The sequence below is a fragment of the Rhinatrema bivittatum genome, chromosome 4, assembly GCF_901001135.1.
Source record: "Rhinatrema bivittatum chromosome 4, aRhiBiv1.1, whole genome shotgun sequence".
NCBI classification, from domain to species: domain Eukaryota; kingdom Metazoa; phylum Chordata; class Amphibia; order Gymnophiona; family Rhinatrematidae; genus Rhinatrema; species Rhinatrema bivittatum.
The window spans coordinates 330,985,780-331,006,239 of NC_042618.1; the positions used below are offsets into that span (position 1 = coordinate 330,985,780).

The window sequence follows — 20,460 nt, forward strand, 5'->3', positions numbered from 1 at the left end:
GAGTCGGGTGAGGCCTCTTCCAGCTTTCGTTTCCGCCGGCGGCGACAGTGCCTTTGTGTTTCCGGCGGCAGTGCACACGTTCTAGGAGGGGAGGCCCGGAGCTTCATTGTGGGCGATATTCAAACTTCAGCTCGGTATTGTGTATATTAAAAAAAAAAATTAATTGAAAACGATTGGCCAATTTAGTTAAAGGGCCCGCAAGAATTCATAATTTTAAAGGGCCAGCGGTGATTTAAAAGCGATTGTTTTCTTTTTAATTCATTTAAAAGCATGCTATTCATTATATTCATGTCAATCAATTTATTTAGAGCCAGCAAGAATGCGTTATTATTTTAAGGTCCAGCGGCCCTTGGGGGGAGTGCTATTCATTGAAAAAATAGGAAAAACGTGAGTTTGGGTCGCTGACATTGTATAATTTATTTAAAAATCTCGCAAGATTGTTTAATTTATTTAAGGGCCAGCAGTTCTTGCTGAGAGCCTCTACCTGCTAGTTAAAAGGACCAGCGGCCCAGGTTATGGTGTCATTTTCAAGGGCCATTGGCCCTTGCTTAACTGCATTGCTTTTAATTGCAGATGATATGCCATACGGGCCTGCGGCCTTACATTTAGGTTTCTTTGCGGCCATGTTTGCAGGGGCACATGGTGGCGGCCATGTTTGCAGGGGCATATGGCGATGGCCATGTTTTCAGGGGCACATGGCGGTGGCCATAGATTAGTAATTTAAAAAAAAAAATATATATATATATATATATAATAATTAATAAATATAAAAAGGGGAAGGTTAAATTATGCTTGGGATTTTATATTGTTTGCTTTGCTGCAATTTCCTACAGCCAGACCCATCCTTCAAAAAATGGTATCCAATACACGAGATCGGGGCCAACCCGAGAAGAGTACAGCCTGTATTATATCGGAGACTTCCTTGGCCCAGGAGACGATGTCAAATGAGGTGACTACTTCAAACCGAAAGGCAAGGGTCCAAAATAGGAGCAGAACTCCTAATACAAGGCGGCCGTCGGAAGCACATCAGGGACGACAGAGATCAGCTAAGCCTAAAAGCTGACGGAAGGAGGACACCTCAACACTTGCAGAACAAACCAACATGGAACAGCTGTTGTCAGAGATTCAGGAACAAGCAGTAGTGCACAGGACAGATTTGGGTCAGACAACACATGTCTAGAACAGAGCCCCCTACATCGTGCAGAAAACCCGCAGGACCCCCCAAGTGGATAACAGAGACATTGCACTCCTCGGTGGCAACCGCCTGATGGAAAAGCTCGATGGGGCAAGTTGCTGACACTGCAACAGCATCAGACTTGCATCAGAGGCAAGCAACGGTGTCAGACTCTTGGTGGGATCAATCGATGGCATCATGTCAGAGAAGCGCAAGGTCCCAAAAGGCGTCAACACAACCGGTGATATCAACACAGGCAGCATCTCGCCGGGGAACCTCTAGGGTCCCCATTCCAGATGCAGTAAATCAGGTTGCAGAGAGAAGTGAGCTTAACCGTCAAGACCTAGGAAGAGGTAAGCCCTCATTCTTACTGACTGACTCAGACACCGGTTCGTCATCGAACTGCAGTGATGGCTTTGACTAAGGCTATACACACGGCGTTCCAGTCATACAAAAGAAAGCGGGCATCTGGGCGCAGAGGTTCATCTGCAACCGTTTGGGATGCTAACTCTCTGGCTGACGTTGCACCCCCTAGTGTCCTTGCTGCCCATAATGCAGTCACACCCGCTGTCCCAAGTGCGGACACACTTGCTTCGTTACCAGGGTGCCCAATTGCAACCATTCCCACCCAGTTACGGTATCTCAAGTATCTCAAGTCATGGCACCCCCGGTTATGGAGGAAGTCTTATGCAGGGTAACTTCTTTGGCGCAGAGTATCCCCCTGCCAATTAAGAATAAAATATGTGATCATGAGTTTATTGACATTTTTTCATTACTGATAACAGATTTGGATGCTGAACCCGAAAAAGGGGGGTTGGGCGAAGTAAAAGATATGCGACCCAAAATTGCCAAGAATATCCACAATTGGATTAAGGCGTTCCACATTTTTATGAGTGTCATTGTAGAACGTGAGCCTGAGCAGTCCCTGTTTCTCATTAGGTACATTGACACCATAATGAAAGCCCAGAGGCATGGTGGATGGGCTTGGTTAAATTACGACATCAGGTTTAGGAAAAGCATGGCACAGGATGGTGCAATTTCATGGAAACATAGATTGTGGGATCTATGGTTGAATGAGATGACTTTACAAAAGTCCACTTGGCAGGATAGATCCTTGTCGTACCCAGGCACTGCTCGAGATAGGAGTACTTTTCAAGGCAGCGGGAGGCGTGACGTGTGCAGGCAGTTCAATGCTGGCCACTGCACATGGGTAAACTGCAAATTTAAGCAGCTGTGCGCCACCTGTGGTATTGGGTCTCACCCCACTACACAATGCTGGAATGCTAGAGAACGCAGACCGATACACCAGACACCCAGTGGCCGCCCAACTGAGCTCCCTGGCCCCAACACCGGTCAGCATTAGTGCTATGCGCCTCTGGCTTCAATGTTACCCATTCCTGGAAAAAGCGGTAGCGATTTCTAATGGCTTCACTTAAGGCTTTAGAATTCCATGTCAATACGTTACCCCTCACCCCCCTGACCCCTTACCATGCAATGCTCATTCACTATCTTTGCATGAGGAAGAGGCAGCGAAGAAAATACAGTCAGAATTGGTTTTAGAGCGGGTAGCGATCTCATTCGCCTACCCCCCTTTCTGAACATGGTGATTTCCCCTCCAGGCATGGTACCCAAAAAAGAGCCAGGCTGCTACCTGCTCATACACAACCTTTCCTGTCGTCCCGCCCCCCCCCCCCCCCCCCGGTAATTCGGTCAGTGATCAGATAGATCCTCACCTATGCTCAGTAGGGTTGTGCATCATTTTTCTGACAGATGAAAATATTGTATGATATTTTCTAATCCGTCAGGTATCGGGGGGTCCCCAAAAGCGATAGGAAAACCCCACGAAAATTTTGTGTGGTTTTCTTATTGTTTTTGGGGGGTGGGAAGAAAGGGCACACAGAAAAAAAAAAGCCCAAACCCACCCTGACCCTTTAAATCTAATTATTTAGAATCCCCCACCCTCCTGTAGAGGGTGGGGGATTCTACCATGTGACAGGGCCTGGCTAATGGCACCGATAGCCCCTGTCACATGGTAAGGGCAAAGAGCCATCGGTGCCATTTTGTTTACTGACAGCCAACAGCCTGAAGCGGGAGATCGCTCCCAGGACCCCCACTGGACCACCAGGTACTTTAGGAAGGTTTGGGGGGGGGGGGTCGGGAGAGTGGGGGACTCTAAATAATTAGATTTAAAGGGTTGGGGGGGGGTTTCAGCTCAGGACGGACGAAAAAAAAAGCGATCAGAACCACAGGAACGAAGATTTCCCGCAGTTCTACCAACACGATTCCGGAAACGATTCACATCTCTAATGCTCAGTGTCTTACACCTCTTTGGACTCCGCCATCTGTATCATAAAAAATGTGGGATGTCGCCTGCAAATGGAAAAAGTGGACATAGAGTCTGCATTCTGCCTTTTAGCGGTGCACCCGGAGTCCTTCCACTTACTTGGTTTTCATTTTAGAGGGCAATTCTATTATGACCGTTGCATCCCGATGAACTGCTCGATCTCCTGCGCATTCTTTGAGCTTTTTAGTTCCTTTTTGCAGTGGGTTATCGAACAGCAATCAGGATCTCAGCAGATGGTTCACTACCTGGACGATTTCCTGCTGGTGGGGTGAGACGGCGCTGATTGCAGCAACCTGCTGCTTACAGCAAAAGCGGTCGCAAGGCATTTTGGCATCCCTTTAGCTGAAGAAAAAAACCGAAGGGCCAGCTAGGAAAATAACATTCCTAGGGATAGAGCTAGACGCGGAGGCGCAGATCTCTCGACTCCCCACAGAAAAAGTATGCAAACTGCGTGAGGCCATTAGTGAGGTGTGCTGTGTTAAAAAGGCAACCTTGCGACAATTTCAGTCCCTTATCAGTTTGCTCTGCTTTGCATCCTGAGTCATACCGATGGGCAGGGCTTTTCTGTGCAGGCCTTCCTTGGCAACCACAGGGGTGCTCAAGAAGCATCATCGCATGCAGGTCTCTAGCGCAATCAAGCAGGATTTAATTGTCTGGGAAATATTCTTGAATGATTTTAATGGTGTCACGTTTTGGCAGGATCCACACAGGCAGAATATTGAGCTGGAGCTATTCATGGATGCTTCAGGAGGCATTGGCTTCGGCATCTATTTCCAAGGGGCTTGGTGCGCTGAATGCTGGCCGACCCATTAGTAACAACACAAGATTGCCAAGGACCTAACTTACTTTGAGCTATTCCCAATCATAGTCTCCCTCAAAATCTGGGGACAGTCACTGCTCAGGTCCCATATTATTTTTAGATAGGACAATATGGCTGTTGTTCAGGTTATTAATGTGCTTTCCGCTCGCACTTTTGAGTCCAATGCACTCATAAGGCAATTAGTTTTTACTTGCTTGCGTTTTAATATAACCTGTCATGCTGCGCACATCCACAGTGGACACAATTACATTGCAGACTCTCTCTCCCAATTCCAGTTGACAGCGTTCCGTTTCCATGCCCCAATGGCAGATCATCTACCAACCCCCATACCCGAGGAGGTCTGGCAACTTGCCCCTCCGAGTTTTGGGACTTAATGTTGGCATCCTTATCCGAAAATACACGACGGAGTTATAGACAAGCCTTGCTAGACTTACAGAACTTCCTTGGAACTGAAACAAAAGAAATGGACATATGGCCAATCTCAGTTGCACACTTCTAATGTCAAATAAAATTTACTTTATACCGTTCACTGAGTCTAAGTGTTCTTGTGTGCCTGGCCCTAAGTACAGAAAATTATGTACACTCCCTATTGCTATACATATTACACTGCAAGAACCAGGGAAAATCCAGAACAGCAGTGGCGAACTGCCTAGCTGGCCTATCATTCTTTTCCAGAATATTAGGATTCCCCAGCTGCGCCTCACTATTCCCGATAAGGAGGGCTATCTTGGGTTGGCATAGCGAGGCTGGTAAGACAAAGGATGCTAGGAGGCTCATAACTCTGGACATTCTGAGACAAATCTTCAGGTCTTTGGAAGTCGTCTGCTCGGATGCCTTCAAATCTAATGTATTTAAATGTGCTTTCTCCCTGTCATTCTATGCAGCCCTGTGCATTAGTGAGCTGACTGTGCATTCTGCGAATAGGCCTTCCTCTGCATGTTTACAGAGGGAAGATACGGTGCTCCAGTATAGAAAACTTACCCTACGCATCTGAAGGTCAAAGACCGACCAATTGGCCGTCGGTTCCAATATCATCCTCCGCGAATGGTCTGGGGAGGCCACTTGCCCAGTGCAGTGCACCAAGACATACTTACATCAGCGTCCGCCTTGCGTCAGACAATTGCTTGTACATGTGGGAGGTAGCTCACTAACTAGATTCCAGTTTAGTTGGGTCCTCCACAAGGCACTGCAATCAGTGGAAGCCGAAGTAGCAGGTTACTCGTCTCACTCTTTCCGTATAGAGGCGGCAACCACGGCTGCAAGATTGGGATTGCAGGACAAGGAAATAATGGCAATAGGCAGATGGCATTCAGGAAGGTTTGGCGGTAACGTGAGACCAAGAGAGTACTTTACCAACAATCTGCCAACAATCTACCAACAATCTGCCTGTTATCTGCCAACAGATCGGGGGCCACGGATGTACTTCATGTGGATTATAGGGCATTCTTATGTGCGTTGGGCACATAGGAGGGCCCTTGAACGGCCAGAGGGAGGACTCCTTGGCATGGTGGCGCATCGAGTATCGTTGCTTTTAGAAAGGGATCCTGGGGATGAGGAGGGACCAGTTGATGCAAACTGTCCTTGAATTAATAAAAGATAACCCCCCATCGGCTATAATCATATATCTGGGGGGTAATGACCTGCTTCTCACTAGGAGCATTGCACTCACACAGAAAATACAAAGAGATTTGGTTACACTGTATAACATGTTTCCACAGTAGGTAATCATCTGGTCCTTTATTACCCCCATAGGATCTGGAAAGGTGAGTGATCACACCATGCTATGGAAAAAGTTAAAAAGAAAATTAAAAAATGGATTGCAAAATTCATGCCCACAATTAATGGTTTATGTGTTAAGCACGATTTACTTGATGAAAGCCCAGGTTTGTTCAGGCCAGATGGTGTACATCTCTCTGATATAGGGTGGGATATTTTCAAGAGTGATCTCCAAGATGGAATCAAGGCTATTTTGCCGCTAATAGCCACAGCCGATTGAGCAAGTGGGGGGTTTCCCTGTAAGCGAATTCGCTACCAGGGAACCATGGCATGGTGACCACCAAAGCAACACCCCCACATTTAGGTTATGTAGGGCATGGCCCGGGGGCCAGCAGCCCCCAGACCACTGGAGTAGGCAGCTCCGACTGGGCCAGCGGCCAAACACAGACCCTAGAAGCTTTGACTGCCAAGAGGAGTGAGGGACAGAAGAAGTACTGAGGCGCTTGGACCAAACGACCCTGACTTCTATGGTCGGGTCACCGGCAATGACACTGGCTTCCACAGCCAGGGGTCAGTTGCAGCTGCCCGGCTTCTACGGCCAGGGGGTGTGCATGCACCTCAGTGGAACTATGTGCTTAGCACTTGGTAGCGGGGGAGTGCAGGTCACTAAGAGTTACTTAGTAAGGTTAATAAAGTTTTTGCAAGGTGGTATTATTATGCTAATGTCGCTTGTTGTTATATTTATTGCTTGTTACTGTAATTCATATGGGCTGCGGCCATTAATTTATTCATCCAATAAAACTTTTATCAAATGTTAAGCTGCGTGAGGCTTTGGAATAAATTAAGTTTCCGGGGAGGGGGGGGGGGGAGTCATGATAGAGGGAGGGTTTAGATGTAGCCTTTCCACTGCCCACATTCGGGCAGATTTTAAAAGCCCTGCTCGCGTAAATCCACCCGGATTTACGCGAGCAGGGCCTTGCGCGCCGGCGCGCCTATTTTCCATAGGCCGCCGGCGCACGCAGAGCCCCGGGACGCGCGTAGGTCCCGGGGTTTGTTGAAGGGGGCGTGTCGGGGGGGCGGGACCCGATGACGCGGCGTTTCAGGGGCAGGACCGGCGCCGGCCCGGGGGTGTGGTCCAGGCCTCCGGACCAGCCCCCGGGTCGGAGGACGGCGCGCCAGCGGACTGCTGGCGCGCGTAGATTTACGTCTGCTTCTCGCAGGCGTAAATCTAGGAACAAAGGTAAGGGGGGGTTTAGATAGGGCCGGGGGGGTGGGTTAAGTAGGGGAAGGGAGGGGAAGGTGAGGGGAGGGCGTAAGGAAGTTCCCTCCAAGGACGCTCCGATTTCGGAGCGGCCTCGGAGGGAACAGAGGCAGGTTGCGCGGCTCGGCACGCACCGGCTGCCCAAAATCGGCAGCCTTGCGTGCGCCGATCCAGGATTTTAGAGAATACGCGTGGCTATGCGCGTATCTTATAAAATCCAGCTTACTTTTGTTTGTGCCTGCTGCGCAAACAAAAGTACGCGATCGCGCTGTTTTTAAAAATCTACCCCATTATGTCTGTGAGTAATATTTTACATACAAACCTGGTGGTAGTCACTTTTCAAAAAAATGCACTTGTACAGGTAATCAGAGAATTTCTATGGGCACAGGCAAGCACCGATTTGAAAATTCTATTGTGTGTGTTATGTATTTGTTATGTTTTTATGTATTGAACTAGTTTGTTTTATTGGATTTAGTTTTGCCTTTTATGTTTTATTATAATTTCTTTGGAATCCACTTTGAGCTGTGGAATATATGGAATACAAGTCTTTTCAATAAATAAATACTTTACTTCCCCAACTTAGACATGAGCCCTTTTTAAAGCAGCTAAAAGTACGTGCATTGTAAACCTTAATTATACATAGTCGTTCTGAGGAGACCAAATCTTAGAATGCACATTTCAGCAGTGTTTCGGGTATGTGTACAGTTTCACAGACAGTCATGCATGCATACGTGAATAGGAATATAAACTGGCTATTTCATGCCAATCTTTCTCCAACATGCACAGACAGACACATCTCGTTTTAGCTTGAGCACTGTCTCACTAGGTCAATAACCTTTTCCTTCCCTTCTTTTGATCATGAGCCTCCTGATTCTAGCCATTGATGTCCATTTTGTTTTCTTCTTTGTTTCTTTCCAGATATTTGCATCACGAACATGAGATGCCACCACACTTTAATTACTTGCAGTGCCAGGGATTCAATAAAACATGTAACAGTGGAACACTGCAAAAATAATTTTAAATCAAGCTCTCCTCTCATTGATACACATAATGGAAAGGATTCTCATGATAAGGGAAGAATTTCCCTGACTGACTTTCAGTCTAATAAAACAGCAACACTCAGCATCAAAAATGTTACAAATGATGATACAGGAACATACGTATGGTTCATTGAATATGAAACAGGATATGATTATTTCCGTGCTTTCCTGAATGTTGGTAAGTTAAAGCATAAGGTACAGGTGAGCAAAGCTGATACTGAGTCTGGTAGATTTGCCTTTTGTTTTACCAAGGGTAGGAATGGAGGCAGAAAAGAAGCTAATAAAGAAACCTGCCAGGGCCATTTTAGCACTAAAACAGGGAATCGCAAAATCGGACCTCGAGGGCTGCAATCCCGTCGGGTTTTCAGGTTGCCCGAAAAGAATACAATGGGGGCAGTGCATGCAAATAGATCTCATGCATATTCATTGTGGGAATCCTGAAAACCGGACGGAGTTGCAGCCCTCGAGGACCGTGTTTGGGGACTCCCTTCTCCACAGAGACCTAGGGGCGTGGAAGAATTCTTGTCACCAAACATATGGCTTACAATGAAGACAATTTTCAATGACATTTGCATGGGTGAATAGTGGTTTAGGAGCATAAATTAACTGTCTGAAAAATTACCCTCCCTCAGTCTGGCTAAAAGTGTTTGCAGAGTTCTGCAACATGCGTACTTTCAGCTTCATTTAGGGAAGGCATTCCCGGGGGTGTATTTTGGGCAGGATCAGAAAATAACTTGCCTAGATTGGTATTTTCAACCCTACATGTGATATTTTCTGTAGGTAATCTACTCATACAGAAAACAGTATCCACAACTAATTTGAAAGACAAAGTACCCGCAGACCCTGTCCCAAAGCAGATAGTTTGAAACTTGCCCGTCCTCTCCCAGTTGGAGTAAATGAGATGTGCTTCGGGTAATAATTTTGTGTCGGGCTTCATTTCGGGGCCCCCCCATGGGAATTTAGTTTTTCCCATGGTTCAGGGTTTTTTTTTGGGGGGGGGAGTTTTGGGGGCCCCGATATTTGGGTTAGTGCGCACTATCGGGAGTTTGGCAGAGTTAGTGCGCACTATCGGGAGTTCGCTCGCACTAACAATTAACATGTAGTAAATGCCCTTGACGAAATGATAATCAGGCTGTATTGTTGGGACAATATAAAGATAATGATGTTTTTATTACTGGAACAGTTCTGTGATTATACTCCCAGGGTTGGCCATATTATTGAAAACATATATTACAAACATTTTAGGGCCAGTTTTTGCTGACTTCATTGGCAGGTATTAACTAGACTGTTATCTAACAATATGGTTACACAGAGAGGGACATCCAATAGCAAACATCATAGAATGATGACAGATTTCAGCCCAGCCCCTACTGCCAGCCATTCTCAAAAATCAGGAAGTATTAAAAAAAATTGCTTAAAATTTGTTATACTGTTCATAAGATACCAAACACAAAACAGTATATAAAAGCACCCAGCACATAACCATGTTGGTTATAAACTCCATACATCCATATCAGGCTAGTGCAATGAAACAAACAAGAATGGCATCCTTTACAAGGAAGCTGCATCTCTCCCTCTCCCAAGATTCAGACAATTTTGTTGACATGACAAATTTCTAGGAATGTGCAGAGGAGCCACATACATTTCATACATTTGTATTCGTCAGGGCAAGATACGTTGTATCTGTTCAAAGGGCCCCCCCCCCCCCCCGATCCATTGATACGTGCCATTCTTATTCCTTTCCCTTTTAATTTAATTAACTACAACCCCTCCCCCTCCTGAGTCCCCCCAAGACTTGCCTAAATTCCCTGGTGGTCCCGGAGCATCTCCTGCCCTCCCTCTGTCAGCTGCCGGCACCATCTTGTGCTCCTGCCATGTGACAGGAGCCGACCAATGGCAATGACAACAGTTACCCCTGTGGCATAGTAAGGGCAAAGGTTATCGGCGCCATTTTGATTACTGGCAGTCGACCGCCCAAGTGCATGAGATCGCTCCCGGACCCCTGCTGGACCACCAGGGACTTTTGGCAAGTCTTGGGGGACCCTCCTGACCCCCACAAAATGGCGCCCTCACTGTCACAGGGGCCGACGGTCGGCCCCTGTGACATAGTGAGGGCAAAGGCTATCGGTTGCCAGTATTCAAAATGGCTTGGACTGATTACATGGAACTGACCTCTGCTTGCCTTTGACCATGTTTGGACCGATACCTGGAACTGACCTCTGCTTGTCTCTGACCATGCTTGGATTGATTTCCTGGAACTGACCTCTGCTTGCCCTGATCATGCTTGGACTGATTACCTGGAACTGTCCCTTGCTTTGGCTGGCCACCCTCGGACGGATACCCTGGCTTTGACCCTTGCACTCCATTCAGACACTCTTTGCTCCTCCTGCGACCATCAGGTCCGCCTGCCTTGACGCTGTCTGCGGCCTTCCTCGAGATAGACCACTAGGCGGTGCCTACCCTGACTGGAGGACCTTCAGTTCCTGCTTCGTACCCATGGTCTCGGTACTATCTGTTCCAGTCTAGCTCGCCGACAGCCGCACACCTCTTCTCTTGGTGGGCACATCTCTCCGTCATCTCTCCGGGAGACCCTTAGGGCCCACCTAAGCCCTGGCGGTCCGGGAATCCAAGGGCTCAACCCAAGGAGCCCCCGGACTGTTATTGGTGAAGTTCCTGTTAGCCTCTGTCTCCTCGTCTGCTCTGTCCCCTGGCGGCAGGCACCCTCTGGGATCCTTCAGAGAGCCATACCTATCCTGCGCCAGGCCAAAGGTCCACCTCCAGTGCAACAGGTTCCCAAGGTCATGGACTGGGCAGAGTCCTTCGCCCTGCAGGCTATTCTGGGCCTGGCTACATAAGGAACTATGATCACAACTTGCAGAGTCCACTATGGCCAACCCTGGGACTCTTGCTAGTAGCACTTCTTCTGGTTCATCGCCCTCACGGGCACTGTTGGCCCTCCCTGCTCCTCCCCGATTCAATGGGGACCCTCGTCTCTGCCAAGGCTTCATTAACCAGTGCTACATGAAATTTGCGCTACAATCTTCTCTGTTTCCAGATGAAGTGACAAACATCACTTTTATTCTCTAGCGCTTGGAGGGGAAGGCCCTGGCATGGGCCTCCCTGCTTTGGGAGCATTCTGATTCCCTACTACAGCAGCTCCCTCACTTTATTTCTACATTCTGACGCACATTTGATGACCCAGGCTGACAGGCGTTCGCCAGACACCATCTCCTCCACCTCTGACAGGGGTCCCATTCCCTCACAGAGTACACAATGGAATTCCGAACCCTGGCCATGGAATTGGGATGGTAGGAAGACTGTCTGCCGGCACTTTATCTCAATGGACTGTCCCCCACTCTGAAAGATGAACCAGCAGCCCAAGATGTTCCTGTGTCATTGGAGAACCTCATCTCCTTGGTCGTGCGGATTGACCACCGCCTCCAGGAATGGCATTGGGAAGTAAAGGCCATCCGATGAGTGGCTTCGGAACCACCTTGGTCTGCTAACCCTAGATCAAGGGCATGACCAGTGGTTTCCCCACCTAAAGAAGAACTAATGCAGATTAACTGAGGTCGACTTATTCCCAAGGAACTCCTCCGAAGGCGGAAATCTGGTCTTTGTTTATACTGTGGTTTATACAGCTTATTCAGACCTGTCCAGTGCGTCTGGAAAACTCCAAAGCCTAAGCCTGGCGGGGGACCTGAGCTTGGGCACTACAGTTACAGGCCCTCAATTGTTGCGTCCCATCTCCATCGTCAGGGAGGCACACTCGTTCTCCACCACCGCCCTCATAGACACGGGAGCCGGTGGGAATTTTATTCTTGAAGACTTGATCACATTGCTCCGTATTCCTACTCAACCCCTGGAGGTTCCTTTACGTATAGCCTCCATTCATGGAGAACCCTTACATGACCGCATTACCCATCACATTCTAGCCATCCGGATGACCATAGGGACTTTCCATGATGAAGAAATTCCTCTCTTGGTCCTGAAATGGTCAGTACATCCCATTGTCCTCTGTCTACCCTGGCTACAATTACACACCCCACACTTTGACTGGGAGTCGCTAGAGCTCACTGAGTGGTGTTCTAGGTGCCAGACACATTGCTTATGACGAGTGTCCCCGTCTGTACCTGTGTTAACTTCCATGACCCTTCTTGGACTACCGGTGCTCTATGCTGACTACCAGGATGTCTTCTCAAAACAATAGGCTGACATTTTGCCACCTCTCTGGAAGTATAATTGCCCAATCGATTTGTTACCTGGGACCACGCCTCCCAAAGGAAGAACATACCCACTCTCGTTCCCAGAGACTCAGGCCATGTCATCCTACATCAAGGAAAACCTGGCCAAAGGATTCATCAGGCCTTCCATATCCCCTGCAGGTGCTGGATTTTTTTTTTTGTAAAAAAGAAAGACAGTACTTTAAGGCCATGTATTGACTACAGCAGCCTGAGTGCCATTACCCGCAAAGACCGGTACCCACTCCCGCTCATCAGTGAGCTTTTTGATCGGCTTCAGGGCACCCAGATTTTTATCAAGTTGGACCTGCGTGAAGCCTATAATTTGGTCTGCATTCAGCCGGAAGACATTTGGAAGACGGCATTCAACACGCGAGATAGTCACTACGAATGCATAGTGATGCTCTTTGGGTTATGTAACACCCCGGCCATCTTCCAGAGAATGATGAATGAAATCTTCCGAGACCTCCTATACCCCTATGTTGTAGTCTATTTGGATGACATCTTGATCTTCTCTAAAGACATGGAATCCCATTGTACGCATGTCCACACTGTCCTCCAGTAGCTTAGGGACCACCATCTCTATGGAAAACTTGAAAAATGCCTTTTTGAATAGTCCAGTCTCCCATTTCTGGGCTACGTCATCTCCAACCAAGGATTCACCATGGACCCAGACAAACCTCAAGGGATTCACGACTGGCACCAGCCCGTTGGTCTGCGGGCTCTGCAAAGGTTCTTGGGATTCATGAACTATTACTGTCACTTTATCGCAGACTACTCCATGCTAGCCGCTCCACTCACCACCATGACTAGGAAAGGATGTAACCTCCAGAAGTGGAGTCTCAAAGTCCATTCTGCCTTCCAGGCCCTCAAGGAGGTCTTCCGTACTGGCCCCTGTCTCCATCATCCGGACCCGAACCGCCCCTTCATCGTAGAGGTTGACGTCTCTGCTACTGGTGCGGGGGCGGTCCTCAGCCAGTACGCCATGACGGGAGCCCTGGTTCCATGCTCCTTTTACTCTCACAAGTTCTCACCCGCTGAATGCATTTATACCATTGGGGACCGCAAACTCCTGGCCATGAAGCTAACCCTCCAGGAGTGGCGTCCCTGGCTCAAGGGGGCTCAACATAAATTCACCATCTACACGGATCACAAGAACCTAGAACGTCTGAAGGAAGTCCAGCTACTGAACGCATGGCAGGCCCACTGGTCCCTCTCCTTTGCGTGATTCAATTTTGAGTTGCATTACCGCCCGGCTGCGATGAATCTCTGTGTCGATGCCCTCTTATGCTCAGTAGATCCTGAGGATACCCCCGAAGCTCCGACTCATATTATAGATCCTGCATGCATTTCCCTTGCAGCTACCATCACCGCGGCACCTGGTAAGATGGTGGTGCCTCTGTCACCTACACTGGGCCCATGACTCCCAACTCGCCGGTCACCCAGGTCTGGCCCGGACCCTGGAGATGTTCCGCAGGCATTACTGGTGGCCCAGCATGGTGAAGGACTCTAGGGATTACGTGGATTCCTGCCACGTCTGCACCCAGCAGAAGACGCCCACTGGACGCCCATGGGGTCTTCTCCAGCCTCTTCCAGCGCCTACGGAACCATGGACAATCCTCGCCACAGACTTCATTGTGGAACTACCCCCTTCCAAGGGGAATACTATGATTTGGGTCATCATTGACCGTTTCTCCAAGATGGCCCATTTCATACCTCTGCCTAACCTGCCTTCTGTTCCCGAACCGGGCCGCCTCTTCTTGAACGATGTTTTCCGTCTTCATGAGCTCCCAAAGGAGATCGTATCAGACCGAGGCCCACAATTTGCTGCAAAGTATTGGAGGTCACTTTGTCGCAAATTCAGCATTACTTTGAATTTAACCTCTGCCTGTCATCCTCAGGCGAACAGCCAGTCTGAACAGACAAACAGGTCCTTAAAGGCCTTCCTTCGATCCTATATGAATGACCAGTAGGACAACTGGGCTGACCTTCTCCCATGGGCAGAATTTGCACATAACACCCATGTTGCAGCCGCCATGGGAAGCTCCACGTTCCATGTTGCCTACGGCCGGCAGCCCTATCTGCCATCTCCAGTTCCTCTGAACTTGCCATCTCTTGCAGCGCAGGCAACGGCCCAGTCAATTCAGCAAATCTGGGAGCAAATTACTCAAAGACTGGGTCAGGCCGCCCAGTGGGCAAGGAGGATCGCTTATGCCCATCGCCGCGCTGCCCCCACGTTCCTTCCAGGCCAGAAGGTATGGCTCAGTACCAGGCACATTCACCCCCGTCTGCCTTCACAGAGGCTGGCTCCCAAATATGTGGGACCCTTCACGGTACTATGATGAATCGGAGCCGTAACATACCAACTCCGACTTCCTCCAGGCCTGGGGATTCATAACACATTCCACGTGACCCTCCTTAAGCCTCTCATCCTGTCGTGACCTCCTCGATGTCTGCCACCTCCAACCCAAGTTTCCGCTGAACCTGACACCACCCTCTGTGTAAAGGAGGTTCTGGACATCAGACGACAGAGGAGGTGCTTGGAGTACCTCCTGACATGGGAGGGGTTCGGTCCCGAGGAAAATTCCTGGGAGCCTTCACACAACATCCTTGACAAAGGTCTCCTACTGGATTTCCATCGCTCATATCCTGAGAAGCCCCGACCGAGAAGGGGGAGGCCTAAAGGAGGGGGTACTGTTGCGCGTCCCGGCTGGGCTAAGGCCACTGCCGGCCTTGCTCACCTCTCTCTTTCCTCCAGGGGGCCCGTTCCCTCCTCTCCGGCTTCCACGGCAAGTCACCTGCTCCCCAGATGCCCGATGCCAACGTCCCCAGATCCCTCCAGCTCTCAGGCCTCGCAGTGTGGGTCGTGTCGGGGCTCCGCGGTCTCAGCCTTCTCGGCCCCGCTTTTAGGTGCGCGCGCACTCAAGTCTGGCCTTTAAAGGCGCTGTGGCGGGAAACCACTCCATGGCGCCCAACGATGATGTCACCTGAGCCCTGCATAAAAAGCAGGGCTCAGCCTCTCATTCCTTGCCTTGGCAAACGGATCATCACCTCGAGTGAAGCTAGCTGCCGTCCTTGTTCCTGTGCTTGTTCCAGTGTTCCTGCGATCCTTGTTCCTGTGCTTGTTCCTGTGTTCCTATGCCTGTTCCAGTGTTCCAGCATCTGTTCCTGAGTTCCTTCATTCCTGAGTCTTGTTCCACGTTCCACTACCCAGGTAGTACCTCCTCGGACTGATACCCGGTACTGACCTCGGCCTGCCTCTGACCTCACTTGGACTGATTACCTGGAACTGACCTCTGCTTGACCTGACCACGCTTGGACTGATTACCTGGAACTGACCTCTGCTTGACCTGACCACGCTTGGACTGATTACCTGGAACTGTCCCTTGCTTTGACTGACCACTCTCGGACGGATACCCTGGCTTTGACCCTTGCTCCATTCGGATACTCTCTTTGCTCCTCCTGTGACCACCAGGTCCACCTGCCTTGATGCAGTATTCTGCCTTCCTCGGGCTAGATCACTAGGCGCTGCCTACCCTGCCCGGAGGATTTTCAGGTCCTGCTTCGTACCCGTAGTCTCGGTACTCTTTGTTCCGGTCTAGCTCGCCTGTTCCCTGACAGCCACACACCTCTTCTCTTGGTGGGCATACCTCTCCGTCATCTCTGCGGGAGACACCCAGAGCCCCACCTAAGCCCAGGCAGTCCAGGAATCCAAGGGCTCAATCCGTGGAGCCCCCAGACTGTTATTGGTGAAGTTCCTGTTAGCCTCTGTCTCCTCGTGTGCTCTGCCTCCTGGCGGCAGGCGCCCTCTGGGATCCCTCCAAGGATCGTACCTATCCTGCGCCAGGCCAAGGGCTCACCTCCAGTGCAACAATTGTGTGTATTTGTTATGTTTTTATACATTGAAATTGTTTGTTTTATTGGATTTAGTTTTGCCTTTTATGTATTATTATTATGATTTCAATGGAATCCACTTTGAACTGTGGAATATACGGAATACAAGTCTTTTCAATAAATAAATACTTCCCCAACCTAAACATGAGCCTTTTTTAAAGCAGCTAAAAGTATGTGCATTATAAACTTTAATTATACATAGTAGTTCTGAGGAGACCAAATCTCAGAATGCACATTTCAGCAGTGTTTCGGGTATGTGTACGATTTCACAGATAGCCATTCATGCATCCGTGAATAAGAATATAAACTTGCTTTTTCATAAACCTGCCAGTCTTTCTCCAACATGCACAGACAGACACGTCTCGTTTTAGCTTGAGCAATGTCCCACTAGGTCAAAAACCTTTTCCTTCCCTTTTGATCATGAGCCTCATGATTCTAGCCATTGATGTCCATTTTGTTTTCTTCTTTGTTTCTTTCCAGATATTTGCATCACTAACATGAGATGTCACAACACTTTAATTACTTGCAGTGCCGGGGATTCAATAGAACATGTAACAGTGGAACAATGCAAAAATAATTTAAAATCAAGCTCTCCTCTCATTGATACACATAATGGAAAGGATTCTCATGATAAGGGAAGAATTTCCCTGACTGACTTTCAGTCTAATAAAACAGCAACACTCAGCATAAAAAATGTTACGAATGATGATACAGGAACATACATATGGTTCATTGAATATGAAACAGGATATGATTATTTCCGTGCTTTCCTGAATGTTGGTAAGTTAAAGCATAAGGTACAGGTGAGGAAAGCTGATACTGAGTCTGGTAGATTTGCCTTTTGTTTTATCAAGGGTAGGAATGGAGGCAGAAAAGAAGCTAATAAAGAAACCTGCCAGGGTCATTATAGCACTAAAGCAGGGAATCGCAAAGTCGGTCCTCGAGGGCTGCAATCCCGTCGTGTTTTCAGGTTGCCCGAAAAGAATACAATGGGGGCAGTGCATGCAAAAAGATCTCATGCATATTCATTGTGGGAATCCTGAAAACCCAACGGAGTTCAGCCCTCAAGGACCATGTTTGGGGACCCCCCTTCTCCACAGAGACCTAGGGGTGTGGAAGAATTCAAGTCACCGAACATATGGCTCACAATGAAGACAATTTTCAATGACATTTGCACGGATTAATAGTGGTTTAGGAGCATAAATTTACTATCTGGCTAAAAGTGTGTGCGGGGTTCTACATCATGCGTATTTTCAGCCTCATTTAGGGGAGGCTTTAGCAGGGGTGTATTTTGGGCAGGATCAGAAAATAACTTGCTTAGATTGGTATTATTATTATTATTGGAGTGGAGGTGTAGCCTGGTGGTTAAAGCAGTGGACTGCAAACCAGTGTTCAAGTCCTGCTGTTGCTCCTTGTGACCTTGGACAAGTCACTTTACCCTCCATTGCCTTGGGTACAAACTTAGGGGATTATTTTCCAAGCTGCATTATGGGTTTTTTTGCATGTATTAAGGGTTTTTTTCGCATGTGACAAGCACCATAACACATGGTGCGATGCTAATTTAGAAAAAGGGATGGGATTTCTGGCTAAGTGGGCTGGCTTCACAACCAAGCTTGATGTTACCCAGGTAGAGAGTCCATCAAGCTAGGTTGAGAGAACATTGTACAAATCTCATCTTTGGGCCAGTTTCCTCACTCCGAAGGACATCAAATCTTCAAAGAGTGCACTGTTCTGTTCGTACTTCTCACTCTGAATGTCAAAGTGGCCCCTAACCCCTACAATAGTACCCAAACCTCACCTCGAGTAACTAGATGAGCCTTATATAGAGGTATAAATACCTAACTACTAGAAGACCATTATAGCTAGTCTCTCTCTCTCTCTCTCTCTCTCTCTCTCTCTCTCTCTCTCTCTCTCTCTCTCTCTCTCTCTCTCTCTCTCTCTCTCTCTCTCTCTCTCCCAGGTATTGTTGGGAGAAGCATAAAAATTTACCACAGGTTACCTGGGATGTGTGTGCGCTTATTTAAAGTTGGACATGCATATGCACACGCCGACCTATTTTATAACATGCGCATATGTTATAAAGTAGCCACATATCTGGGTACGCATCGATGCACACGCTCCAAAGTGCACTCACACGTCAGTTTGAAAGTTAGCATATTATTGTTTTATAGGGATGTGAATCGTTTTGGGGGACGGCGGGATGTGAATCGTTTTGGGGGACGGCGATAAAATGGCACACAAAAACAACCCCTAAACCCACCCCCACCCTTTAAAACACATCATTTAGCTTCAGCCACCCTCCCGACCCCCCCAAAAAACTTTTTTAAAGTACCTGGTGGTCCAGAGGGGGTCCCGGGAGCGATCTCCTGCTCTCGGGCCATCGGTTGCCACTAATCAAAATGGTGCCGATGGCCCTTTGCCCTTACCATGTGACAGGATATCCGTGCCATTGGCCGGCCCCTGTCACATGGTAGGAGCACTGGATGGCCCGTGCCATTTTTAAAGATGGTGCCGGCCGTCCGTTACTCGGGAGGGTGGGGGAAGTTAAAGGATATGTTTAAAGGGTCGGGGTGGGTTTTTTGTTTATCGACTCGGGCACAGCCGATATAAAAAAAAAAACGATCGGACCGCATGAAACAAAACTCCAATAATTATCAACAATAACCAAAAAATTGAATTAGCTGACAAGGTATGCAACCTAGGAGTAATATTAGACACAGAACTAAACCTCAAACACCACATAGCACTAAAGGTTAAAGAAGGGTATGCTAAACTCATGATACTCAGAAAACTTAAGCCATTACTCTCGCTACAAAACTTTTGCACAGTGCTCCAATCACTGATATTTGCAAGCACCGATTACTGTAATGCTTTATTACTTGGGTTACCCTACACTACGATAAGACCACTACAAATATTACAAAACTCCACCGCTAGAATTCTGACTGGAAAAAGTAGAAAAGATCACATTATAGATACACTGGCAGAACTACATTGGCTATCCATAGAACAAAGAGTGAAGTTCATAGCTCTCTGCACAATACATAAGCTAATCCATGATGAAAAAGCAGAATGGCTAAACACAGCACTTCAAATACGTGTTCCACATAGAAATTTAAGATCGGCAAACAAAGCCCTATTAACCATTCCCTCTGTGAAAATAGCAAGACTAACCCAGGTTAGGGAATGCGCACTGTCCTTGGCAGGTCCAATATTATGGAACACAATGCCTCTTGATCTAAGACTTCAGAGAAATCATAAACTTTTCAAAACACACCTCAAAATCTGGCTTTTCACACAAGCCTTCAAGAAACAGAATGACGCAAGCAAATAAATAAGATTAAGCGGACTTAGAGCACCCAGCTCACAACTTCCAGATTCTGCCTGGAAATTATTTTTTTCCCTCGTATAATTGTAGTCAAACCAATAGGTTGAATAACAATATAACTTACAAGCACACATGGAATTTCATCAATGAAAATTCCACGTCATAAACCATACTTTACTTAATGTTGTATTGTTACCGAAGAATAATGGCACCCTATATTTAAAGTATGATCTATATTTTCCTTGATATATGTGCCCCATTGTAAACCATTATGATGGTAAATAACTCAATGACGGTATATAAAAACGTTTAAATAAATAAATAAATTTCCCTATAGTCCCCGAATCCAGAATCGTAATTGATTCCGGTTCCGATTCACATCTCTGTTGTTTTATATCTTATGTTTTGTCACACCTTTAGTATTTCTGTAGGAAGGCATGTTATAAATGAAATTGGATTGGATTAGACATGTATTTTTTGTTGACTTCAGTGTAGGCTGCACAATGAGGGGTAGATTTTAAAAGGTTGCTACCCGGGGCATGCACATGGATGCCCGATTTTATAACATGCATGCTCAATTGTGCAACATGTGCGCGCTAATGCCCGCAGCCTTCCCCCGTTCCCTCCCAGACCTCTCCAATT

General features: G+C 47.7%; 1 protein-coding gene across 3 annotated transcripts in view; it reads left to right on the forward strand.

Moving 5' to 3' along the window:
• Positions 1 to 20,460, forward strand: part of LOC115090827 — a 124,624-nt gene that overhangs the window by 76,377 nt on the left and 27,787 nt on the right. For all 3 annotated transcript variants that reach the window (XM_029600377.1, XM_029600379.1, XM_029600378.1), the window contains 2 exons: positions 8,234 to 8,533; positions 16,971 to 17,270. In XM_029600377.1, coding sequence (XP_029456237.1) covers positions 8,234 to 8,533; positions 16,971 to 17,270 — 600 coding nt within the window. The remainder of the gene's footprint in view (positions 1 to 8,233; positions 8,534 to 16,970; positions 17,271 to 20,460) is intronic.